The following is a 27,437-nucleotide window of genomic DNA, read 5'->3' on the forward strand; positions in this document are numbered from 1 at the left end:
GTTAACTACTATATACTATTTCTGTCTACTCTATACTATAGAGTCTATACTGTATAGACTATAGTAGTAGTAGTACAGAAATACTCATACAATGGGCCTAGTAGTTTTAACAGACTAGTCTACTATAGCGCGGCAGAGTGGTAGGCTAGTATCATAATAACAGGTGTTATTGTTGTACAGCACACTAACAGCAGCCTACTGTATTCAATTTTTTTAAATACGTGACAATAGCACGGTCCGCTCTTTTTGGTTACGACCCTCCACCCTTTTCATGCCACCATTTTGATTCTCTGCTGGCTGTTACCTAATAATGTAAGTTCAAGTGGCAAAATGAGATTTCAATATTTTTTGAAACCTACTGCAAAAATTTTGAATTAAATTATCAAATGCAGAATAATAAGTATGAAATTGAAATCCACCTTGAAATCCTGTTTTTGAAGAAATTATGAGGTATATAATAGAAAAGAAATTATGATGTAATAATTCCTCAATGCTCCAGCCTGATATGGGAGTGCAAAAGTGAAACAGACCCGATCCATCAATGTAGGCCTACATGCCGAACTTTTTTATTTTCATACCAATTTATAATAAACAAACAAAGAAACAAAGGCTTCAGTGCACACTAAAATTTGCAGTTTTGTCAAAGATTATACACACTTTTATAACATTGTGATAATAACCAAAATTACTATACAGATTATGTAAGATTTACAATTCCCGTACTTATGTGTCGTTTTAGCAAAGCGTAACACGAGACACAATCATTTCCTGTACCATTGTTGTGACGTAATATTTTTGCCTTTCTTGCATGCGTTCAGTTTGCCGAAAATAAGTTTGTTAGCGTATGGCAGTACGAATTAACAAGTTTGGGAATAATCAGCAATTTAATGCAGTTGAATATAGCTAAGCCAAAATGCTATTACATTGACTGTTGAATGAAGTACTGTTGATGTGCCAATGTTCTGTCAATTTGTAATCGTATAAAGAAGAAACAATATAACCAGTTTATACAATCAACAAATTTGTGCAAATTACTGAACAGTACAACTTAAGATAAGCTCAGTGTTAAGTCAGACAATTTTGCTTGTCGGCTTCACAAGACAATCAGCTTCTAGCTGAACAATCGAGTCTAGGATTGATTAAGCAAACAACGACCTTGAGGCTCATTATATCGAAGACAATAAACATTCAGACAATCAAAGATTGTATTGGAGTGACTGGTACAGTCAAGTTCAACAACAATAACCAATCATTCCATTACAACATAATATGAAGCACGACATTTCTTTTAGGCTGTAACCATTTCACTAGAAAAAAACTTTTTTTCGAGGCTATTTTTACCATTTCTTGTTAACCTAACTTAAATGTAAGTCTGTTTATCTGAATCTAACTTTCATTAAACCCAAAATCCAAACTGAACCCCACGTTTTGCATATGTATTTATGTAGCGTATAATCGCCTATCTCTAAGGTGAGGGCAAGTCCAAAAACAGTTTGGCCTTAAATCAAATAGTAGCTGTCTGTAAACATATTTGTTAAAGGATTTGTAGACTAATATGTAGTGGTTAAGCAGTTATTGCCATAAATAAGTAGGAAGAAAACACATTTATCACTTAATTATGATGAGGATTGTTCAATTACGTCACAATAAAAGAAACAATCGTGATGACACAGGTATTTGGTTCAAGTATGAAAAGAATGTTTTCTGTAGCAGATAAGTAAAGAGTAACAGACATAATTAAATTATAGCGTGATAAGTGTATAAAAGGAAAATTTTGTGTTAAATAAGCCTAAACTAGCTTACCATTGGTGTATTTGTACTGGTTAATGTAAATGGTAACCTACAGTACAGTTATGGCTGTTGGCTCTAGCCTAGTCCGGTACTGGTAACTGCAGTAAAAAACAAGAATGCTATTTTAATTTATGTTCTGTCTTCTGTGACAGTTCTATGCTGAAAATAAATGTTACTTGCTACTAATCCTCTACACCTACTAGATTCTATCCAAAACGCGTTAGCTAGTCTACCATACCTACAAACCCCAGTCATCAAGCATATTGTTTTTACATTGTGACATCATAATGACTGCAATCTTTGTCTTTGTAGGAGTCCAAATTTGTGATACAATTTCAGCAATAATCGCTTAACCACTACATACTGTTAAAAATCCTTTCACTAGTACTTTATAGGGATGTGCCGCGAGGAAGATTATTCGGGTTCGCACGAACCCGAATATCATGAAGGTTGACACGACCGAATCCCAAATCTATTTGTATTAGAACCAAATAATAAAATTTCCTCCAAAAGTTGTCAAGTCTTGCTTCTAATATAACGTAATCGATAAACAAATCGCTTTCTTTCGAAAAATAGTGTTTAAAAAACGATTGAAAAAGCAAAATCATTAGGAAAACGACCTTCATTGTAAGTACTGCTGACTCTAGTATAGCTCTGTCGAGAAACTAGATCATCATTTTTTACGAAAGTCAGTAAATTTATAAGTAATATTGTATTCGGGTTCGCCATTGTTGGTATTCGTGTTCGCCCGAATCATCCATAAAGGCGATATTCGGCAAATCTATTTGGGTTTGGGTTCGTTTCGGCCCATCCCTAGTACTTTATGTTTATTGACAACTACTCTTTGATTTAAGGCAAATTTGTGTTTGGACTTGCCCCTCACTTTAACGATGGACTGCATGACCTACTTACAGTGAAATAGCCAGTTCCTTTATTTTATTGTCTTTGCATTATTTTTTCCGTTGCACCCTCTCTGGACATAAATCAACGTCCGATTTGATGGCAAAGAATGATGTATCATTTTTTTAACTCAGTTTAGGTATTTATTGAAACAAGCAATGTTATTTTTATGTCAAGTAGCAGGAAAAACCCATATTTAGCCTGTTAATACCAGCAATACGTTAAGAGATCAATTTTGTTTTTAGTGCTGTAGTCTAACTAAAACATTGTGCTTTCTCCTTTCGGCAACCACGAGCCAACCCAAGAACCATGTTGAAGCAGCTAACATCAAAGCCTTTTCCCAGAATTTTCAACCAAGTTTTATCCAATGGAGTGTGTTCTTATTTGGGAAATTGTTAACTTTATTGTCTATTGTAGATTTGGCCTATAAAGTTGCATAATATTGATTAACAGTAAAGTAACATTCGCATGCTTTTATACTTTAAACTTATAAAGGCCTACTGTAGTAATAACTGTGTACAAATGAAATGCAAATGAAATGTTATGCAAATGATTGTGAAAGATGATAAAATATTTTGGTGAAGTTTCCTTACTATTTTAAGACTTCACACAAACATTCAAGTTTCAACACAATACAACATAAATATGAAGAAAATACGAGAAAGTTGGCGTTGTATGGAGGCCGTCAAACAATAACAATGATTCCTGGCGATGGAATTGGTCCTGAAGTGATGGATGCAGTCAAAAAAGTGTTTCTTGCAGCTGGTCAGTTGATTTGATATTTTCTTAATACATGTTGAATTGTTCATAGAGATTAAATTAATTTCTTACATGCAGCATTTGGATGTTTTTTTCAGGTGTCCCTGTGGATTTTGAAGAGGTTCCTGTGACTTCAGCAAATTTCTCTCCTGATGTTTGTTGTGATGCCATCACCTCCATAAAGCGAAACTTGGTTGCAATAAAAGGTAAGGTTATGATTGATTGTATATATGTTTGCAAAGTTTAAGGGTTTAAATTCAATACTTTGTTTGCAAAGAATTTGTTTAAAATTTGCATATCTCAATTTTTCTCTGCCATAGGAAACATTGAAACTGATGTTGATCGGCTTGATTTTGATCAGAAATCTGCTAATGTGACTTTGAGGTATAGCACCTGTCCTACAAGGCATCAAATATTACACATTATTTATACGGCACATTTTACTGTATGTAGTTCAAAGGATGTTTTAATTATAGTACAGATATATATATGAACTCTTTCAACTATAATTGCTGAACAGTAAACCAATAACAATAAATTTAAGCACTATTTTACCACTACTAATGACAGCAGTTTTATCTAAAATGAAAACATCATATCACAACTACATATATATATATATATTTACCTGTTTTATGTTAGTTAAAATTTATAGCTGTTAACCCAGAGTAAGTTTAATATTGTATAAGCTAGTGTTTTAATTTTAGTGCTCTTTTGGTTTATGTTACCAGAAAATTTTTATGCGCTTCTGCTAAATGTTGTTGGAGTAAGTTGTTTTCTTAAAACTCCAGTATTAGTATACTTAGGTTATAATCTATGAAATTTACATTGTTATGTGTCAGCTGTACTGTACAGAAGATGTTTCTTTTTCAGAACAAGTCTTGATTTATTTGCTAATGTGATCAAAGTGAAAAGTGTTCCTGGTGTGAAAACACGTCATGATAACATCGATATTCGCTTAATTAGAGAAAATACAGAGGGAGAATACTCAAATTTAGAACATGAGGTGAGTTAATTGAAAATATTGGTTGTAAATATCTTAAGGTTTACCTTTGTCAAATTCTGTAAACCGTTACCATAGCAATGATAGCAGCATGCATTTCCATATATAAATACAATTATACATTACAGGGCGTACCAGGAGTGGTGGAAAGTCTAAAAATTATTACTGCGGAAAGTTCTTTACGAATTGCGCGATTTGCATTTGAATATGCCCAACGCAACAATAGAAAAAAAGTCACTGCAGTTCACAAAGCCAACATAATGTAAATCTGCTTTTTGATTATTACATCAAATTTTGTATGAACAGACATATAATATAATACAGTACCACATTAAGTCCACTTATTTTCTCTTTCACATTTCTTGTTGTTGTTGATTGAAAAGTATCTTTGCTTTTTGCAGGAAACTTGGCGATGGATTATTTCTTGAATGCTGCAGAGAAGTAGCAAAAGATTTTCCTGACATAGAGTTTAATGATATGATCATTGACAACACTACAATGCAACTTGTGTCAAACCCATGGCAATTTGATGTGATGGTTATGCCAAATCTTTATGGAAATATAGTTGGTAATCTACTACATGTCTACCTTAACTTATGTACATATTTACTCAAAAGTTAATACTTATGAACAATTACAGCAAATGTTAACAGTTGTGGTGGTTTATTATTTATGTTCTCATTGTTTTTTAATTAATCCAAACCTAATCTATATAAGTCGGCGTTGCTTTACTTATCATCTGCAAACGTTGCATTTTAGGAAATGTATGTTGTGGCTTGGTTGGAGGTCCTGGTATTGTGGCTGGTGCTAACATTGGAAACAAATACAGAGTATTTGAAACTGTAAGCCTTGTCAAGTAACTCTCATAAATAGTCCAATTTCGGTTTTATATTAATCCTGATTACATTGTTTTAAGCGGTGTTATGTTTTGGATTGGGAAAATTTATCCGGCTTACGTTTATCCCGCTTGGCCATTATCAGAAAACAATCTGGGGCGAAATTTGTTGTAATTTTTCACACCATAGAAATGCATTTCTCTGTTAACTCTTTTGAGTTAATGATAAATTTTAGATTATATCTTGACATACTTCACCAATACAACATTTTTCTTTACAATTCTTACAAAAATAATTATTCTGCTTGCAATTGGCAATGTGGTTTGGACATTTTATGACTATTGGTGGTAACGTTGGCTGTGTTCTAAAACCTACTTTCATGATATACTACGTTAATATACATTCATAATGTTGTCACCTGCCGATTACCTCATTCTTCACAGGCCACACGTAATACCGGGAAAAGTATTGCGGGCTGGAACATTGCAAATCCAGCTGCAATGCTATTTTCAAGTGCTCTCATGTTGAAATACGTGGGGTAAGTTATGATGTTTTGACCTTGCTCCAAAGTGCAATTATCTTTGTCATCATTTTTATGAATATTTTTTTTACAGTCTTCACAAATATGCCAGCTTAATAAACCATGCAGTTGTGGACACATTGCAAGTAGATAAGGTAATTATAACCTTCTAACCATGTTTTGCAATTTAAACCTTTTTGTGCTAACTGCTAACCTAAAGGATTGTAAAACTTAAAATAGTTGTTACCATTTCTAGATTCACACACCAGATTTGGGTGGTTCCAATCAGACTAGTGAAGTGGTGGACGCAGTTTGCCAAAAGGTTGAGAAACAAGCTTTTAAGGTCAGATACGACCAGATACCAGAGAAGCTTAGGGGATGGTGAAATTAAAATAAACCAACAAGAACACAGTCTTTTGGACATAACAAACCACAGATTTTTTGCATGTGCACCATCTTGCACGTTTACAACATAGTTAGTAAATATTGTGCTTTTCGTTAATTCATCTGGCTTTACTTTGCTTCATTATGAAAATGCTTTAAATCAAGATCATGTTAACCCCCGTTTAAACATATTTTTAAACTTGTGCATTATTATTCTACATGACTGTAAAATATATGGAAGGATGTGGATTATGTGTCATTACCTTCACTGGTTCCCATGACTGACGGGTAATTTTGCATTTGTTATTCTGCTAAAATGAGTTGTTCTTAAAAATACTTGTATTGCAACGTCCTTGTTATTTTTTCATCGAAGTTGTATTTCCTGTACTGGTACATGCACTTCACATAGGCTTCACGTCCTCAAAACCGTAGTTGTTTATGTTCTATTTCTCACAGTTAATGCTGCTCACTGTGACGTTGCACACGTTGTTTTTTTATCCATGCTTTTGTCATCTTATGCGTATGGTTTTGCTTTTTGTTCTAATGAAATTTATCTAATCATAGAATGTTATAAATGTTTGGTTGTTTTCCTGTCATAAATGAACGCCTTGTTTAATGTCGTCCATACAATCTATAATCACGTTAAAAGATCAGTAACATTTATAATTTACGATTACATCCACGAATTTGCATCATAATCGATATCTTTGGATTAAATTTCTGTTTTAAGAAAATTAATTTTTGGTAAATATGTTGTGGATGTGTTGGATTGTTACGTTTACCATGATTTTTTTACGTTTGTCCTTATGCTTATATATATGTAATATTGAAGAAACCTTGCGCATAGTTTATTTGTCAATAAAGGTATCACATTTTTACACGCCACATTTTCTATATCAAGTATTTTCGGAATGCAAGATATTAGCCTTAGAATATTCGTTAAGTCGTCTATCGTTATGTTTGTACTGTCAAAACCTCACAGAAAGTAAGAGCAAAACAGCATCGGCCTAAAAAAACTATCATTTGGACTTTGTACGAACTTGTATTATTAATACTGTGATTGGCGATGATCGCATGGTAGCGCTTGCAAGCAAATCAATCAAAAACTGGTACTGCATGAAAACGAACACAAAACAAAATCGTTCAACTGCTTGAATCAGCGTTGTTATGACTTGAGTCAAATGTACAAAAATTCAAACTTGAGTCGCATTATCACAAAGGTAACAGCAAAAAATTGGAGCTTTAGTGAATAAAATCGGATTCTTTCAACACAGTACACTTTGAAAAAAACGATCAACCAAAAAAATTTTGATCAGCCATGAAATTAGCACTTTACAATAACTACTTTCACGCAACGCGTAGTGTGACGTCAGAAAACTTTTTACATTTATAGACATTAACTTGACTTAACTGGAGTCAAACTTTACAGTGGTCTAAACTTGATTCGGTTCACTACTCAGCTTAAGTTATAGCCCTGGCCATGGTCAACTTGCTGGTTATTATTACAAGCATTTGCCATGCGCTGACAATTGGAAATAAACATCCATTTAAAGTTAAGATATACTTAACAGTACGGCAGATATCCGCACACACGACTAATTTAAAGTAAAGCGATTACAAGATACGTTGGATTCTTCAAGTTTTCGGGTGTGGAGAAAACATCAATCCGCTTTGACGTCAGTGAGTGCCGAAGGCTTTTCTGTGCATGTCGAACACCCACGGGGCTGCGTAAAGTTCGTTCTCCGTCAATAATCCGTCCGCTATACAAAGAAGAAAAATGAATGCTGATTTTATTGCTTGTTCATTGTAATATTACTTTTCAAAAAACAAAACCTAAAATCTGCTAAAAATAAGAACGCAAGCTATACGGAAAAATACGCTATAACGTGCGACTCAGCATGCACAATTACACTTTTTATCATCAAGGCCTCTGGGATAATAGTAATACGCTGTTATAGTTTCTGTCGTCATTTTGGCAGACATAGAAGTCACTTGAATACATATTTGGAACTAAATTGGAACAAGTTGCAAATTATTGGTTAATGAAAATTTAGATTTTTTAAAGAAATATCACATAAATAAAATTCTAAAGTGTGTTTCATACTAATCAACTTATTTATACTGTGAATAGTTTGCCTCGTTTGGAAGAATACCTTTTTTCATGAGCATGTACCAGCTGCATTCGTGAAGTCAAAACTAAGCTGTACAGTATTTGGTTTAATTAGTTTAAATAAATAAGAATACAACGACTACATTAAATTGTTTTCAGGCCACTGAGGCTTGTTTCTGCCTTGTTCACCAATTCCTGCAGCTGTGTCATTCGCCAAGTTAATGACATGATATAGTTCAAAACATTTTTGACTGAAGCGTTGGAAAAATCTTGAAGATACGAAAAAGTTGAAGTACAGCGTGAATAGGGAGCTTTTGTGTACTGTAATTTATCTCAAAACTGAAAAATAAGTGGCCCTGTAGTACCATTAACCCAATCACTGTATGATACGCTCAATTTGCTTTGAATACAGAACGGTGAAATCGATGAAATCATCCAAAAAGCAAAATTGACATAAATGAGTTTTCCAATTTTATTACACAGTCTCGTTTGTTTGTAGTTAAACTACGTGTTTAAATGTCAGTCAAGTTTACTGCCAAAACAATAAGAATTGTGAAATTGACTCTTTTACGTGGCAGAAACTGGACCTGAGTATTCACACAAACATAAAAGAGATAGTTCACTGTTTATTTTTCGGACGCATTTACGTAGAAAGCTTATGACTCAAGTCATCAAGAACAACGTTTTCAAAATATTGATCTTGGCGGCATTTGTCATGGCATACAGCAAAACAAGCATTTTCGTTGCGTTATCAAAACATGCAGAGAACAATATGACTCATATTTACGAATATAATCAGTGACTGCATTGGCAAAAGGCTTTCTTCGAACTTGAAATTCAGAAGCCATTAAAATAATGAGGTAGGCCTATTTCCGAGATGTATTTCTGCGGTATTCTGCAGCAATAAATAAAACTAATCGCCACAACTTTATAAAAGGCATCGAGTCACAGAACTGTTCAGTCATATTAATAAGACATTGATTAAAAGGGTAATAACTAATAAGGCGCCTCTTATTGAGCTACTTATTGAGTCTTAAAATATCTGACAACACTTCCTGGTTCAGAATTTTATAAAAAAGTTGCAAAAGTAGCCTACATTCGCATTTGAGTAATACGAGTTAAGCATGAAAAATATATTTTATGTTTGCTTCTATTGTTAAAGACATAAAGGGTTAGACCAATCAAGCAAGACTCTGTTATATAACCACGTTGTTTCAGTATAAATTTTTGAACCTCCATCGGTAAACAGCTGTAATCCAAAACAAGGTTGATATTGCGTCAATGACCACAGAAAAAGCGTAACTTTTCTGACAACCATTTACGCACAATATAATAAGAAGATGCGAATAAGAAACGAAAAATGGCACTCAACGAATGGAAAGATAGGTCTATGACTGTACATTAGTGCCTTCCACTATTTTTTACGTAAATTTATCTGCGGCCAGCGGGAAGTAACTGAAAACGACTAGGTTTGTGCCAACCCAAAATCATCGTATTGCTGGTTGATATTAAATTTGTGGGTGCATAATGCAGGAATAGCACAACTAAGTTATATTATGACGTAAACCTTAAATTGGCCCCTTCGAAAAATTTGTATTGGCTTTTAAATCATCTCAATGAAATATTGCCGGAATCTGAACAAAATAAACAATTCTACCAAACATGGCAGGACCTTATAAGGTTATAACTATAAATATGGCCCCAAGTGTAGCCAGGTACGAGGTGCCGAGCTTGGCTTGTAAAATATGCCCCGTATCTCTTTTTGTCTTTTTGACCTTTTACCCGGAAATACTTTTATATATACTATATATACTTTTATGAAGTGAAATGGTTCAAATGCTTGAAATGATTACGTGACACAGTGACTGCTATGTGAATTATTGTTGTTCCATTTTGCAAAGCTTGTTATCGAAATACTCAATATGATTTTCTACACTATTCACAGGGCAAATAAGAAAGCTAGTTTTTAGTATGTTGTATAGCATATTATTTTGTCGTAGCCTACTAGTTCGCGGTATGTCTAAACATCGTTATATGTAGTCCATATGCACTTAATCTTATCGTTAGCATGTGTTAAGTTATCATTAATCACATAACGTTAAAGGTGCCCTTATGGTTTTAGTATTTTTTATACTTTTATGATTTCAACATGAAACATTGCTTTGAGAAGTATACCTTCGCTATAACGTACATTGAAACGACGGAAAAATGAAAATAACCGTGAGAAAAACAACGCATATTTGCCATCATTTGCAAATTAGATTAACCCTTCAATCAGTGCGATGTTACGTCGATTGTTCAGTCTGAGTAGTTTTAGGCTTAAAAATGCGGTTGCTAAAGAGCATGCTCAGCTGAAAACCAATGTACGTTATTGTTCTACTTCTGGAAGGAGGAAGAACTGCCAGGGCACACACGAACTATAAAAACAAGATGTACACGCTCTGCTTAACACCAGGCCTGTTATGTGGCAGAATGATAGGCATTTTAAAATTAACTTGACAACCTGACCTTTACTACAACAATATAACTGCTTCCTTTTTATAAGGATGTGCGCTGTTAAATTGTACCAAATTGACATTTGTGCAATTCAGTAACGCACGTGTAAACGAAATGGCGTAATTTTCAGAAGACAGTAATCAAGAACCAGACTATATAATATATATTTTTATAACATGTTCATGTATTTGTAATAGTTGGAAATTAACTAACCATTTGCGTCAGCTTTGGTAAAAGGTTCGACTGCATCCTCCAGCAATGTTCCAGTTGCATCTGCAAGCTCGAGAACAGTGACAAAACCGTCTTTGTTTAAATCATATCTCTGGTAGTTGTACGGCAATTCAATCATGCTGAAATAAAATACTATTAACCATTTCAAACGCGTTGAGTTGGTAGCCATATGTGTTTACAAGAAACGCCTCTGGGTTTGATCTAAATCTTGATAAGAATGTAAACTAAGTGCTTTCTTTGAATATACGACAAAAGCAAAAGTGTGTTTATGATTTGGAGACCACTTCTGTCTATAGACTAACTAAAATTATACGTAATGTTTATAAAAGCCACGCGCATGCCTGCAAGCAACAACAGTCTATGTTGTATAGAACAGTCTATCTATGTGCAATTAAAACAAAAAGTGCTCACGTATAAAAGCAAAATTAAACAAGAATTTTATAGACTACCTGAAATCGCTGGCTTCCTCAACAGGAATATCATCTGGTTGGTCTACATCGCTGACTTCTTCAGTATTGTTACGAATAACATCACTATCCGAAAGATCTTCTTCATCAGTGGCACTTGATAATCTTTGCGTCTTGGCCATTTGAAGCCGTGCTATCAACGCATCCAACCTACGAAGTCTGTCGGAGTTTGACGGGGAATTTTCTAATGATCCACGATGACGATAATGGTGGTGGCGATGATGATGAAGGCGAACGATCTACATAAAATTTAAACCGTAGGTTAAGATGTAAAACTCTTATAATTGGAAAGACACTGAAATTCTAGTCGCTCACCCCGGCCGGAAGAATGGCTTCATTTTCATCTGCAGTGTTGAGCGGAATTCCTTGGCAAAGACATACTAACGTTATTGCCAAAATACATACAAAGCACCTCATTATGCTAGTCCCTCACGCATGTAGTCTGTGACACGAAATAACGGTTATTTAAAATATTTCATAATCGTATTGTATATTTAAAATAGCTGTTCAAAATCATAATACTAAAACTACATTATATATATTTGTAAGCTGATGTTCATCCTCGCAAGTAATACATATATGTTCACACAAGTCTTTGTTTTCGATTCCGTATTTCACTTTACAGGCATATCTTGATTTTGGAAAACAAGGTCTGTCTTTATCAAGGTTATATTTTGATTAAACTTGCATCGTAAGAATAAGGTTTTGTCGTTAACTCCACACTGTACTCGAATGTATAAACTTCACACACTGCTATGAAAAGCCACAAAGGTTGTGTTTACAGCAGTTTGTTGACGTACTAAACTACTGTTCTACATGCTTGTTGCATACTGGTGACAAAGTTTTTTGCCGCACATTAACCTCACTCAAAGCTTTAACCTGTAAACTCTAACTATAATCTCTCTATGCCACTCGTATACCAACCATGTAAAACTTCTCTTCTATAAACTAACTCTTTTAACCAGTCTTTGTACACAACATTTTGTTTAAAGTTTCATTTCAAATTTGCACTTTCACCTTTCCCAAAACGATTAATCGGGTAATAACTTTTAAATTACGACTCACTTTTGTTCAACCTAAAGTTAATGCAATAAACTGCATAAACTCTCCGAGCTTATTTGCCGGTAGTGACAGAATTGTGAAAGCCATAAATCATCAAAAGTTTATCGGTAGGCCATTCTTTTTTCTTCGAGCTCGGTAGGTTACACGGAAATCGTATTGGGTCATTGTTTACCTTTACCAGAGAACATTGATCCGGGCCAAATACTAAAAGGGCAAGGGACGTGACGACTCGCTCTGTAAGAGCAGAGAAAATTCAACTTCATACAATTGTGCACGTGCTTATTTTCACAAACTCGTACTTCACGTTCAGCTGTTCAATTGTTTATTTCCACAAGATGAAGTCGTTTAACGTCTGGTTTAATCATCTGCGAAAGACAAACTGAATTTTGAAAAGAGGTTCTCCACGTATAATACATATTAGAAAGCTATAAATATGCTTTTACATTCATCTTGTTATACATGTTAACACCGTCTTATTAATTAGCTATTTGTCGTAAATGATGGCTTAATAAAAACGCAAGAAATGTACAACTAACTTATAACCAAAAAAGTTTAACTTAACATATTTTATCCAGTAATAGGACTATATCATATAATGAGTATTTACATAGAAAGTTTTATAACGTGTTTAACCTTTCAAATATTAAAGTTCATTTTACTATTTCTGTTTTAAATATTTGCTTTCATGACTTCCGTCTTAAAAAAGCCATCATATTTTGAAAGTCTATACAGTAACCTACATTATCTTGATGTATGCGGTACCCATATTATAGCCTCAAAATTGTGAAAGTATTCTAAAATATAATTAGGCATTAATTTATAACCGTTTCGTAATTCCGCTTTTTCTAGTTTTTTTGTTTGGAAGTAGGTTTGAAAATGTTTTGTTTAAATTAATTTATAGCAGGCCTATGTGTAGCCTAGGCTAATTACCATTTTTCACGCAAAATCCAGGAAAGGCCAAAAGCTACGTTTCACTTTACAAACGGCCAAAGCAACAGGTTGTTGTCTTGCGCTAACCTGCGGAAACTGAATTTCTTTTTGAGTTCTTGAGTCAATGAGTGCTTTTCCTGTCATTGAGGAAAGTCTTTGCACGACTTAAACTTTGCAATGATCTCCAGCGATGGCGGAGCCGTTTTCAAAATGGGTGGGCCTATAGCGTAACAAAAGGTACTAAGCTAGATATATATGTTGTTGAGCTGTTCCTAATCCACCAGTGCGGCTAACTTGATATCATTTTATTGGCAAATAACATATGCCGAAGCACAGGCATAACTTGGCTCGAAGAGTCGTCTCAAAAGAACGTCTGTGTGCTTCCTAATCTTAACGACGACTAACTCGAAAAGCGAACTGTGGATAAGGGAAAAACACACATGACTATTTCGGTAAATAGCGTTGTGCACTGCCGCTACCTAGCGAAAAGGATGACAAACGTTATTTTCATATTTTCCGGCTAAAATTTTCAAAAGTTTGATTTAAAACGTCAAAACACTTCAAAAACCGCTTAAAATGGCATAAAATGAAATGTATTTCCATATTTGAACGCACAATAGTTGGCTATTTCAGACGTGCAATTTTGAGTCGTCATACCAAACGATTTTGAAACGCCCTATATATCCTGCCTATTTTTTGCAAGGATCAGCCATGTTTTGTTTTTATAAACTGAGCTTGTATTATGTAGGCTAAGGCCGGTATTCTTACTTTTTTACTTACATCATAAGGAATTTTACGATCTTTTTTCTTTTAACATTTATCTTTGCAATTCGATTAAGGCTGCCTCTATTTTACTGGAAAAATCGTGCGTTCTAAGCTATTTTCACAGTTTCTTGTCAACCTAACTTAAGTGTTATACTAACCTAAACGTAATCATCTAATTTCAGTCTAACTCCAATATAATCTTAAATAGCCAAAATCAACTTTTGACATGGCCTTTCACCAAACCTAACCGCCTTTGTGACTTCCATGTGGTGAAATAGCCACTTCGATTGATTTCAAGGTGAAATACTCCTTACCAACATCGGCAATGCTCGATCTGCTTAGTTGGAACTTTGAAGAATTGGTTGTTGAAAACTATCGCTCAATGCTTGATAACCAAAACAACCAGCAACTTGCCGTGCTTGAGCTCATTATGTTCTTGACTATGGTATTTGTTTTATAACATTATACCTGGATTTTTTATAACACTTGACATTGTAAAAGTTGTAGTAGCCGAGTCGCTAATTTAATATCACTAATATTTCATGTTAACATGAAATACGATGAACGAAAAAAAAACATAAAAATGCCTATGACCCAAAAAATTGGGTTTGTGGGAAAGCATGGCCCAACTAAGGGAATCTAAGACGTTTATGGTATACTGCTTGCATTAAAGCCATAAATATAAATAATATAAATACATGTTTATATCATTACTTTATGTTACTCTTCATCCTCTTAGTTCTATTAAATCTCTTGGTCCTCTAGCGGTATTTAGAGAGGTCCCCCCACACCGAATATTACTTAGTAATCTTTGTCCACACCCACTGAATACGCTAGTGGGTGTGCTTGCAGAGGATGTGGCCTGAAGAGTCTATACTCTATATCAGTGGTTCCCAACCTTTTTTGGTGTCGGGGCCGAATTTCAAACTTAGAGTACGTATGGAGCCGCATGAAAACACTCAAGTAATTATAACGAAAATTTTAAAACATGTACCAACAAATAGCAACACTAACAAGAAAAATAACACAAATCAATTTAATGTCCAACTTGACTCCAACTCCAACTGACAAGTCAAAAAATAATCGCCCTAATTATTATAAATAGATTTTTTATATTTTTTGTGGGATTTTCAGGGGTCAATGAGAGCCGCGAGAAGGCTAACTTGGAGTCGCATGCGGCTCTAAGAGCCGCGGTTGGGAATCACTGCTCTATATAGTAGCGCTCATCGTTCTTTCACACATTTATTTTTAAAGTGAAGGGGTCAGGTTCCCCATCAAAAATGTTGGGGAGCCAAGTCATTTTTTCTGACTCGAGTTGAGTCATTTTAAGTTGTAACTTAAGTGAAGTCAATTTAACTTATGACTTGAATCAAGTCCAGTCAGTTTATACTGTGACTCAAGTCAAGTCAATACTTCTAACTAAAACTATTCTGCACTTCTGAGATCACACTATGCGTTGCATTAACTTGTTTGGTTCAGTGGTAAGCATAACGCCGTAGCTGTCTATAAATTTGTCTGGTTGATACTTTTTCAAAGAGTTGTAATTTTTAAGAAAAATTTTTTGGTAAAGAGCTTTTTGTCAGTACATGTGCAGTTAGGAAATATTGAACAACGTGTTATATGAAAATAAGTATGAAATAATTAGTCAATAAATGATCACCAACTGGGTGCCCTCAATGAAGAGATTGCGTTACGTTTAGCTGACTTTAACTATGGAGATACAAATGAAATGGTGAAAGGGCATTCATTCATTCGGGTTAAATACAGAAGTGCATATACGTATTAAAAATTTTAAAACTAATGACTTGTTTCTTATTCTAACACCGTGTAATTAGGCCTTTACAATTACCTTGTATTGTATGTTATTGAAAAATTATGGCAAAAAAAGGAGATGCAAGTCGAGATATGGCCATTGAGAGCAGGGTATTGCATATTCCACCACTGCAGGAACTGGCAGATACTATAGCAGGGGGTCTGCAAGACAATTATGCAGAATCATCTTGCACAGTTGTGGATTGTCCTGATTTGAGCAAAGATCCTTATGGATTAGCGGCACCAGGTTGAAATTTGTACTATATTATATCTTGACATGAAGATTGTTTTGTACCATACTCTAATCACGTTAGTTTAATCATTGTACATGGAGTATATTATGTTTGATCTCCTTGTATTTACTTTAGCTTATACTTGCTCAGGTTTATGTGGTAAAACTAGGTTAGTCGATGTTGGTGGAGTACCATACCTTTGTCCTGTAAGCCAATATATGGAAAGAGTTTATGACTTAGAGGTGATATATTTATTAGCTTGATGTAACTAATAAACAACAGCTTTTTGTCCAATCGGTATATTTTTGCAAGCACATCAGAGTGTTAGTGTATATTCACTAGTGATGATGTGTGACATTGGTGGTTTAGAAATACATTCACCCATTTACTTCATACCAAATATAATATAATCTACTATATATATATAACAGCAAAACTTACACAAGTTCCATTTTTCAGAATGTATCAAACCAAGTTAATTTGCCGGGGTGTTTCATTCTTGGAGCTGGTGCCGGATCAAAGCATGCAGTTGGTGTAAATTGTGAGATGATGCCAAATATTCGATGTGCGGGTGAGTTGTTTCATAAACCTTCCTTGCATCTTTGCTGAAAACTCTACTGTTATAATTGTGTTTTAGGGGTGACTGTTTTTTATCATGCATTTTTGGCAGAGCTTAAAGTCTTTAATAGGTATGTCTTTAGGTGGTCAACATGAGAGGCAAAATCTGGTACACATCTCAAAAGTAATTCCTGAAGATGGCTCCCATGTTCTTGAGGCATATGAGTCTCAGCATAATGACATCACAGAATTTGTACTCCTAGCAAATCTATTTTGTTCGGAAGGAAAACTAGGAAAAGTCCTTCATGTCAGAGCGAAATGCAGAAAGGGTAAATGAATAATGATGCATTACTTGTTTTTAAATCTACTTTAAGTAGAGATGAAGCCAAAGCAAATAGCTAAATGACAACAGATGCAGAAAGGCAATCCATAATATGTTTAATTTTAAGAAAAATTAATAGTTTAGTTTCAGGTTTACGTGGTTTTATTAATAAATCTTCAAATGGCTTGCTGTTGTAGGCATTTTTACAAAAGTATGGTATCTTAAAGTAATCAACTGTTTTGCTACGTTTGGACTATTTTGCTGTTTACAGAATGGCTGTTCAAATTAATGTTTTTTTCTTGCAAGTTAAAGTATTATGACCTTTTCTGTACCAGCTGTAATATTAGCTGCTGCATAAGTGGTATTTTAAATTTTATTCATTATTATGGCTTGTTGCTATTAGTCACTTACATTTGATTTGGAAGTGCATTGTGCCTTGGGATGTATATAAAAATAGTTGGTTTCATAATTTTGATTGATTTTTTGTTGCTGTTTAGGTGACAAAGATTTAGTTGAATGCATGAAAGGTGCCATTAGGAAGCATTATGGACCAAACCGTGCAGTTGGAATGGGTGGAACATTTCTAGTTAAGCAAGGATCTATTAAAATTCATGTTATGCCTGACTTCAGTGAAACTCCTTTAACTTGCGATGAAGAAGTCACAGATTGGCTCAAATTTTATGAAGTTTCGTGAGTTATTAGAATTATAACATTATTGGTAAAGCATTGTTTTAATCCTTTGACTGGAACACCTGCATTTTAGGCAAACCGGATAATACCTGAATATTGATACCAAATATTTAAGTAAAATGCTTCAAAATGTGCAAAAAATTAATGTTAAGTTTCCATCCTGGTCCTAAATGTATGCTATTTAATTTGTATCCTGAAGCACTACCAGTGTTCTCATCATGAAAGTCTTGCTTGTTAGCAAGTCTTCGATACAGACTCTGCTAAACAAACATATAGCTAAGGATACCAAACGTCATAACACATTTTGCTGACAAATCTTGTGAAAATAAATGTTATACAACTTTAGGTACATTTTTCTGATGATTTAATTTTTATCTATGTTTCACTGAAATGCATCAACTCACTTATTGACCTCATGTACATGCAAAGTAGGAATATGCCACGGTTAGTTAGGAAGGTTATTCCTAAAACCGTATATCATGTGGGTCGATATGAACGAATCTCGAATCTATTCATATCACCATCACATATCATCCAAAAGTTGCCAAACCTCGCTTGTAACATGACGTAATCGCTAAAGTTGCTTTATTTTGCGGCACTCAGAGGTTTATAACCAGTAAGGAAGGTTGCGTTTCTTCCCAGTGAGCACGAGCTGTCTCGAGCGTAGTTTACTTCTAAACAATTCCAACTCTAAAACCCAACTTGTATTGTTGATCTCATCTGCCTAAACATCAATTACGCGTCATACGTATATATAACGAGCAAATACCACGCATATCACTAAAATCAACGCAGACACGATTTGAAGTAATATGTCCAAGTGATGACAGCAGAATCACCGCGTGATGGCACCGTGGCCGCCACATTTTAAAAAGAAATGTTTACATGGTTTAAGAAACCAAAATCGTAAAGTAAATGACCTTGATTTTAAAGAATATTGACTCTAGTTTAGCCAGGAAACTGGATCATATTTTCTGACGAAAATGGTTAAATTGACGAAAACGATATTCGGCGAATCTTTTCGGGTTTAGGTTCGTTTCGGTTCGTATTAGGTTCGTTCGTATCGCTAATGCAAAGTTACGGTTCTTTTCCATTTTTGTTTGTAATATTATACCGTCTATAATTTTTTTACAGTGCTCCATTTGTTTGTTTGTCAACATTTATAACTGAGGATCTTGGATTGGACTTAAGGGTGACACACACCCACGGTTACAACAAGGCTGGTGGAACTGGAGGACACTATCATACTGATGTAACTCCTGAGGAGATTGAATATGTTGGTTATTTTGTTCCTGCTGAATCAGTTTATAGGCTTGACAGACCCTCATTGTCTAACTTAATTGGAAGACCAGAATCACAAGGCCATTAAAATATTTCATAATGATTTATAGCCAAGTGCATTTCTGATTGTTCTGTTAATTCTAAATTGCAGTTTGTGCTACTACTGTGAAGAAAGAGTCTGACTTTTAATACTAATTAGTTCAGTTGGGAAGGTGAAATATGTGTTTAGCAATAGTATTCCGAAGAAATTGACATTAATTTGATTTATATGAGGTGTTTATTTTTAACATATCAGGATTTTAGATGCGTTTATAAAAAAACGTGTTTGTATTCACAATTGCTGAAAGTCCTCTGATTCTTAATACATTTTTTGTGATTCTGCAATTGTTATTGCCTAGTCTTTATTGCAACAGCATATTATGTTTGCCGTCGTAGTGAAATAATTAGGATTAATGGGAGGGTTTTCAAAATATCTTTTATTTTTTTAAAAACCATTAAATCAGTTCCTTTGCTTCCAAAATTTTTTTTGCTACTAGCAATTCCAAAGCTATCTATTATATTTTAGTGTTTTCGTTGTGTTGCAAAGTCCATGCTAATTTTAATAAAAGTGCAATTGAGTCATGAAAAATTGTTTCTGTAATGGTCAAAAACTGTTTTCATGTAACCAGCCAACTCCTTATATTCTGCATAGAAGCAATGTTTGAAAATTTGTACACAAATAATAGTTTGTGCAGCGCAATTCACCAGTCACCCCATGCTCCGTTACGTTTAATTTGGTCAAGGTTGGTTTCAAAGCAACCCTACCGCAGTACTTACGCAAGTTCGACCTATTGTTCCCTGTAGTTGGCTATCTTCTTTTAGTTGACTTGCGTACACCAGGTAAATCGACGCATCAGTATGTTAATTTCAGGTCTTACGTGTAATAACATTAAGGTGTATTAAAAAACTAAACGAAAATACGTAATAAATAAAATATACAAATTGGGACCAGTTGATGATAATATACAAACACCTTGCACACAATACATTCTAACATGTCAATTTCAAATATCGATAAAACGATGCAATATATCTCGCATATTCTTCAACCAGTCTCAGGTATTAAAATACAAACAAATGTTATTTGTACAGCGAAGCTCATATGAAAATATATCTGTAGCTCATGATCTTACTCTTCTATAATGATTTAGTCCAAGGTGTGGTCGTTCTCAATAATGTATACTTGAACATGCACAAACACACCAGTAGGCTATTCAGGCTGACTGCGAGTCGCCAAAATAATTGTGCAAAAAAGAAAATCACTCAATCATACTTCATGACATAAGAAGATGTGGAAGAAAAACTTTGTCGGGATTCTGTAAGCGTTCTCGGGCAACGTCCTCCAGCCATTTAATGCATTTCCTGTCCAGTTCATCCATGTAGTCGTCTTCGTAATCTGGCTGATTTGCTCCATGGAAGTCATCTGACAAACTTTCTTCAGTTACGTTTGTCAATTCGGAATCCGTTGACTCGGTAGTTTTGGGCATCAACCGATCGACCAGCTTATGTTTGGCAACTTCTAGACTGGGTTGCTTATCTTTGGTTATATTTTGATTTTCTTGGTTGCGATTTGGTTGGTTGTTTGCGGTATCTATTTCCTGGTGATTTCCTTCCTTTGGCTGAAGACAATTTGTTTTCTGCCAAAATTAAGGATATTTGAAAACGGAATGTGTATAGGTTATAGCCTATTGCCTATTGGTCTACGACTCTACGAACTATATACACCCTACTATATATCTGTGACCTGTTTGAACTAAAATCTTTATATGAAGTGCAAACGTTCTGGCTTTTTTCAAGGAAACAGTAACATAACAAATAACATTTTACATTTTGGTCGTGAGAAAGTGTTCATTTGCCTTCATTTACTGTACTTTGATATATGGCTTACTGGCCTATGTAATAAACTAAATAGAGATATATTACAAGTATGTGGAATGTACTTCAAGATGTCTGTCTTGGTATAGCCCGTCTCTTTTGTTATTTTAAAAGCGAGTACAGTAGTTTTATTAAAGTAGATCTACAAACTTTGATCTTGTGCCACGGATTGCGGACCTACAAGAATTTATCGAAATTGTTATGATAAGCGTTTTTTCATTTGACAATATGAAATAAAAATTTCAAATATGTTTGATGCATAACTTTGATTTGGATCGTGAGAAAAAGACCCATTCGATGAACAAGAAGATACTAAACTTTTTATGAGTTATGATTTATAACACATTGATAAAGCTATCATTTGCTCACCAATGGTTCTTGTTTGGGAGTATGAATAGGCATTTGGCGCATTCGGAAAGAGCGTGATTGGTTGAACTTTGCGAAATCTCCACGAATGGTATCAGCATTATCTTTTGGCACTGCAGGTTTTGTGAAAATCTTTTGTTCTTCAGTTTCTTTGTTTGTGCGCCTCCTCTGGCCTTTATTGCATGGGAAAGCCGCAATTTTTGGCAAAAAGCTTGATTGCTTATTAGACGTGTGGGTAGGAGCCATTGGCCAAGAGCTTGCAAAAGCATTAGAACCATCTTCCAACTGAAGGTGGTGACTAGCAGATGACTGGTCGCGAGCAGCGCTCTGTACGCCATTTCTTTTTTGTTTGAAAGAAACGTCCGGGGCGCTGCAAATACTGTTCCAAAATCTGTTTTTATTTTGGGCACCATCTCGTTCACTGCGCTGACCAAGAATATCTTCTAAAAATTAAAAACACGTTTACTATTTATGTGATTGATTAATTTCAATAAAATAACCACTCACACATAAACAAAAGCTCATCCAGTGCCTCACATACCTGAAACACCTGAACATTTGCTTGGGCGACGAATTCCATTTTTCATTTCGTTTCTTTTTGAAAACGTTTTTGCCAATTGCAGCAAATCAACTGCCATACAGCTCTTACTGGACTGAGAAGTAGTATCGACTGGAGGCAAATTAATGCTTTTTCCGGCTTTAAATTTTTCTTGCAATGATTGTTGCCCTTGCCTTTTCTGGTTTCCGCAAGAAAAACTTTTTGAATGATCTTGTGAATCACGGAAATGTGATGAAATGCGGAAATTATATTTACCAGTGTTTTTGCACTCAGTTTTATTCGAAAACATTTTGGAATCAGCACTTTGTTAACTTTTTTCCAACGAAAGTCAATTACACAAAAGCTACACAGATGAACAATACTTAAACTGAATCTATTTAATGGTAATTTGCAGCAATACCAATAACCATGTCATCTACAATTAAACAAATTATCTAAATATATAATTATAAAAGGGCCTAGTAAAATTCCAAAATGTCATGCTTTTCCTAGAAACTTGTACTGTAATAATGGCTACATTTGTCAAATGCTGCTGAAACCTCGCAACTCTTTAATCGGTCATCTATACTTCACAAGAACGATTTGAATTTCCACATCGTGCGACTACGTTTGCATGTACGTCCGCATCTGTACGACTACGTCTTTTCGCGCAAACGATATGAAAGCTATCCCCAAATAACAATCAGCCAAAGTCGAAAAGAAAACAAGTTGTTTATCAGGGAAACTCAGTAAACAAAGCACAATAGGCCTGATTTACAAAAGCAGCAGTTGAAGCAAATATTGCCGAAGGCCTGTTCACAAAGAAGAATAACAGACGCAAGATATCGCAACGACATGTGCGTGCGTGACGGTCTTCTTGTCGATTTACAAAATAAACATTGCCGACTTGACACGCACAAATCATATCAAGATATAAAAAGTATTTTTAATCAAACCGATATATCGATTAAACCTAACTCCCACTCGTTGATATATTTTGTATTTTTATTGATGAAACGAAAATAAGTAGGCTATTGTCATATTTTTATGCGTTGGTAGGATTTGGGTAATAGCATAACACAGTTGTTAAGTATAATATATACAGTATATCAGTACACACATGATGGAAACATTTCTATGGTAGCCTATGTGGTAAAGCAGATTAATTATTATTGTAACAAGTGAACTGAATAAATCAAATAAAAATTGAGAAAGAATTGCTGCCCTTATCCTCAAACAAACATTTACAGTGTTCGAAATCAAACAGCTGAAGACAAAAAATCTGCCCAAAATAAAGAAAACTATTTTAATCAAAAGAGGAAAACAACACCCTGCGTAAGTCGAAAATACGTCCATATAATTGGCCTTTTATGGTAATCTATGCTCAGTCCCTTATACTATCAATCATAATAAATAAACAATTTTCATTATTTCCCCAAATTGTTCTTATAGCATAACCCAGCCAACCGCTCAAATCAACACACTTTAGTTTTCAACGAAATATTATTTTATGTTTTGCGTTTTTTGATTTTAACCTTAAAATTTTCTTTGGCATAGCCTTTTAATAACGTTATCGTTGCAATTTCACTCCATCCAAACAAAAACTGAAAATAATATACACACATATAGCCTACTAAAAAAATAAGCGGGCCTGAATAAAAACCTTCACCATTAACCAGTACTTATGTCTCGCTTAACTGAGGAGCATGTACCTGTACAATGATTTGCTTCGTGTATTCTTTATCTCTGGGGAGAAAATCCTTTTTGATGTTGAGAGGCATTTTTTCAGTTGAGTTGTATAAAGTCACCGTCGCTTTAATACTGAAAATGATTCTAACTGTATTGTTTCAAGGACGTTCTTGAACAACTTTCCAGCTCCTGGATAAAGAAAACCCTGTTTGAAGGGTTTGTCCGATGTCAAGTGTCACTTGAAAGGCTGCAACTAAACCGCCGTGTATATGCTCATAAACTTTGAACTTCCCACTTTAGTAAACTTTTACATTTTCATTTAAGTTTGTTTTAGTGTTTCCGGTTAAAGTTTATCTTTGCCACAAAAGATTTGATTCTTTTAGAAAAAAAAGCCTTAGAAAACCAGCAGACTAAAGCGATATAAAATTCATCATATAATCCACCAAACAATATACTGACGACACATTGCGGTTAATAGATTTTAGCGAAGCAATAGCAGCTTATCAAAACATCGTATTCTTGTCTTTGTGTGATTCACCTAGAAAAGAACAAGTTCTAAGCTTGTGAACACAGCATGTAGCAAAATGAGACACTTGCTATCTAAACATACCTCCTGTAAGGCCCCGGGAATGACGTAAGTCATTGTTGTCGACCAATTTAAAATTACAATCGGAAAAGATTTGGCAATTCCATCGCGGAAAAATTTTGTGGAGGATTTGGCTATCGTTTTGAAACTTTTTTTAGCTTGCATTTACATGACATTAAGTGGCTGTCCCTGTCGTCGAAACATGCCCTTTAAGTTTTAGAAAATGAAGTAATTTTTTTGATTTATAATTATTGTTGAATTGGATATTCAGTAAATCATCAGAAAACCCATCTCGAAAGACTCTGTACGGTCTGTATTTTGAGAATAAAGTTGGCTTGAACAATGCGTAAATATACTGTAAGCGGTTTCAATCTGTAACTTGCATCATCCACAGTGGTCATGTAAAATCTTTGCACTTTGCCATATGGTATATAACTTATATAAAATTAACACAGTGAAACGTGTAATAAGCCAGTTTCGGTGCGCTGATTCAAAGCATTGCGCGTTTGCTATTCCTTTGTCCTGGTGTAGTTTGGTTATATTTTGAAAACTTTAGGGGCTGCAAGAAAAATTCTATTGTTTCAGCGTCTTGGTTATTAGGTTATTACAACAGACGGTTGGTGGTTTCGTAGACCGATCAGAGGTCAATATGGTTGATGTTGCCTTTTAGCGTGGGAAGTACCCAAACAGATTTCGTGTTAGAAAGATCAAGATCGCGTGTAAAATATAGCTAACGTGTCAAATGTGTAATTCTTGACCAAAATTTGAGTCAAAATTTGAAAGAGTTTGTCTTCAGGTAGCCATTTTTTTGCGGAATTCTCTACATAAATGATTAAACAAAGGATTTTTTTTTGTATAATTCATTAGCGACCTCTAAAAACACCGAGGAGAGTGGTTGAAACATCTAGCGGTTGATACTCAAACTAACTGACGGACCATGAAGGCGCTATTGTTTTTGTGCTGTAAGGCAAGCTATTCGGCTTCTTTGTTTTTTGTTGCATTTAAACGAGAAACTAAAATTTAGGTCAAAAACGTTATATAACAATTGTTGTCGCTATAAATTCTCTCTGTGTAACCCACTTATAGTAAAATATTTACAATAAAAAGGAGCTGTGAAACTACCAAAAATTACCAACCATATTGGCTTGTAAGTATTGTCTTGCAGTGGTTAAACTTTATCAAGAGCATAGACTATTAAGCAGAGTCGTAACCAAGTCATCAAACTCGAGTCGCAAGTCAAGCCAGGTCGAATCTTATAGTACAAGTGACTCGAGTCAAGTGGAGTCTTTTGGTTAGTAAGTCTCGAGTTAAGTCGAGTCGTAGGCCTATAATCTTTGAAACCAAGCCAAACAGACAGCAAAACACCCTTTCCATCAACCACAAACTTTATTATTAAAAAATTTGCTTCATTTGGCTGCAACGTACGCAACGTAAACAAATAAAATCATTTTAAGTTACACTTTAATGTATTCCCACCAAAAAGTAAAGATTCGTTTTACTTTTATGCTGAAACGTAATCAAAAAGACCTGACTCGATCGAGTCAAGTCGAGTCATTTCAAACGATGACTGGAGTCAAGTCAAGTCATTTTTGTACTTTCTTAGAAAGGGACTCGAGTCAAGTCAAGTCTTTGAAAAAAGTGACTCGAGTCATTACCGCTCTGCTATAAAAGTCTGTGGTATAAGTCTACAACACTGTGTAAAGCCGACATCATGCTTTGTTACAAGGTTCCTATATAAACTTAGGCTATATAAACTTGTAAGCTACAGTACTGTATGTTAAATTTAGAATGTTTACTGCAGAATAAATAATTAAAAATCAATCACACTTTCAGTAACTTATGGTTTTAGAAATTCCAAACAGTAAAAGCAGTAAAAAATGTCGTTTCAAGCAGCTTCATAAAAATACCACGGCCTACGGCCACTTGAACTACAGTTTAACCTTTTTTGCACCCCAAAAAGATATCAGTGGAAAAAGCTATGGCCCAAACCCCCCAAACGCTAGTGACTTCACTGGCTGTAACAAATTTCCCTATTTTCGTGGTAAGATGTTACAGCTGAAAACAATTGTTCGATGTCAAATTATACACAAAAACCTACACTGTTTGATGACATATGGTTGTCTTGCATTAAAGACTGATAAATACAATAAACTCCAAGAATCTACAATAACATCCTATCTGCTCTCGCATGGCATTAAAGTAAAATAACGGAAAATGCAAAAAATTGTAAAACTATAGTCTGGGTCTCCCCTAATGTAGGTAATTAAATATAAATGAAAGGAAATATTTTAAGATTTAGGTTATAAATAGGCTAAATATAGGTTATTTACGCAGGGAGACAGTAATTTTTTCTTTTACCAAAGAAATGGTTGGATTTCCAACATTTCTAACTTAAGCTTCATCAGGTTTCATATAAGTTATTATGCCTTATTTATTAGGTAGGCCGAAAAACACTTTTCGCAAAAATTGGTTGACGTAAACTCCCAAAGATTTTATCACGGTCGAAAATCACTTGCGATCTGCTGGAAAACTTTCCGCGATCAACTTGGTGGCGATACCTACTTAAGTGTAATTTGAAAAGCCCACACACCCACTGGTTAATAAATTTCAAAATACACGTGCTTTTCAATTCCTACTATAAATGGAAGTATAGCAAACTCTACTTATGGACAGGGTTAGATATCGACTTAGTATCCGTTTAATGCTCCACCGTAGAGGTCTCAAACTCAAATTGCTTTGAGGGCCAAATAAAGACTTTTGATTTAATTTACCTCAGAGTCGCAATAACCTACACACTCAAAAGTTAAAAAAGATAACACAAAAACATCCATCTTGTTTTACGAAGGTTTAATACAATTTTATACTGAAGTTTAAAAATGTCTAACACAATTTTGTGTTGTAGACTTTTTAAATCTATAAATCGATATGTGACGATTTTAGAGCTAATTGTTTATTATTTCAAAATTCCAAAAAACAGCTCCATGTGGCGGGCGTCTTGGAAATCCCTGTTCTATAGTCTTTCTATGGACTATGCAGATTGCCTATTTTGGAAACTGCATAAGGAAATTATATATAACAGCAGGAACTTAATAATAAAAGAGGTAGAGCCAAATGTTACGTTATTAGAACATAAATTATGCCGTTCAATACAGGTGATATAGCAAAACGAAATCGAACTCTGTCAAAAGACAAAA

General features: G+C 34.6%; 4 protein-coding genes across 4 annotated transcripts; 2 read left to right on the plus strand and 2 right to left on the minus strand.

The window, feature by feature from the left end:
• The first annotated feature begins 2,915 nt into the window (after positions 1-2,915).
• On the plus strand, positions 2,916-7,078 carry LOC143460315 (isocitrate dehydrogenase [NAD] subunit gamma, mitochondrial-like). Its single transcript, XM_076957775.1, has 11 exons — positions 2,916-3,063; positions 3,294-3,456; positions 3,549-3,656; positions 3,771-3,834; positions 4,324-4,456; positions 4,582-4,715; positions 4,855-5,021; positions 5,213-5,295; positions 5,733-5,827; positions 5,904-5,964; positions 6,066-7,078. Exons 1-11 carry the CDS (start codon positions 3,001-3,003, stop codon positions 6,192-6,194), a joined length of 1,200 nt encoding a protein of 399 aa, XP_076813890.1. The 5' UTR covers positions 2,916-3,000; the 3' UTR covers positions 6,195-7,078.
• Positions 7,079-7,215: 137 nt separating this feature from the next.
• Positions 7,216-11,939, minus strand: LOC143460318 (uncharacterized). The gene is made up of 4 exons (XM_076957778.1): positions 11,813-11,939; positions 11,480-11,736; positions 11,013-11,149; positions 7,216-7,953 (listed from the first exon to the last, which is right to left on the minus strand). Exons 1-4 carry the CDS (start codon positions 11,912-11,914, stop codon positions 7,871-7,873), a joined length of 579 nt encoding a protein of 192 aa, XP_076813893.1. The 5' UTR covers positions 11,915-11,939; the 3' UTR covers positions 7,216-7,870.
• Positions 11,940-15,958: 4,019 nt separating this feature from the next.
• LOC143460696 (ester hydrolase C11orf54 homolog) lies at positions 15,959-19,531 on the plus strand. Its single transcript, XM_076958301.1, has 6 exons — positions 15,959-16,313; positions 16,450-16,541; positions 16,759-16,870; positions 17,001-17,186; positions 17,677-17,869; positions 19,004-19,531. The coding sequence occupies exons 1-6, from the start codon at positions 16,130-16,132 to the stop codon at positions 19,236-19,238; spliced, it is 1,002 nt and encodes a 333-aa protein (XP_076814416.1). The 5' UTR covers positions 15,959-16,129; the 3' UTR covers positions 19,239-19,531.
• A 525-nt stretch (positions 19,532-20,056) lies between these two features.
• Positions 20,057-22,694, minus strand: LOC143459892 (uncharacterized). Its single transcript, XM_076957207.1, has 3 exons — positions 21,972-22,694; positions 21,434-21,873; positions 20,057-20,826 (listed from the first exon to the last, which is right to left on the minus strand). The coding sequence occupies exons 1-3, from the start codon at positions 22,276-22,278 to the stop codon at positions 20,464-20,466; spliced, it is 1,110 nt and encodes a 369-aa protein (XP_076813322.1). The 5' UTR covers positions 22,279-22,694; the 3' UTR covers positions 20,057-20,463.
• Between the last annotated feature and the right edge of the window lie 4,743 nt (positions 22,695-27,437).

This window comes from Clavelina lepadiformis, chromosome 5 (genome assembly GCF_947623445.1).
Source record: "Clavelina lepadiformis chromosome 5, kaClaLepa1.1, whole genome shotgun sequence".
Classification (NCBI taxonomy): Eukaryota; Metazoa; Chordata; class Ascidiacea; order Aplousobranchia; family Clavelinidae; genus Clavelina; species Clavelina lepadiformis.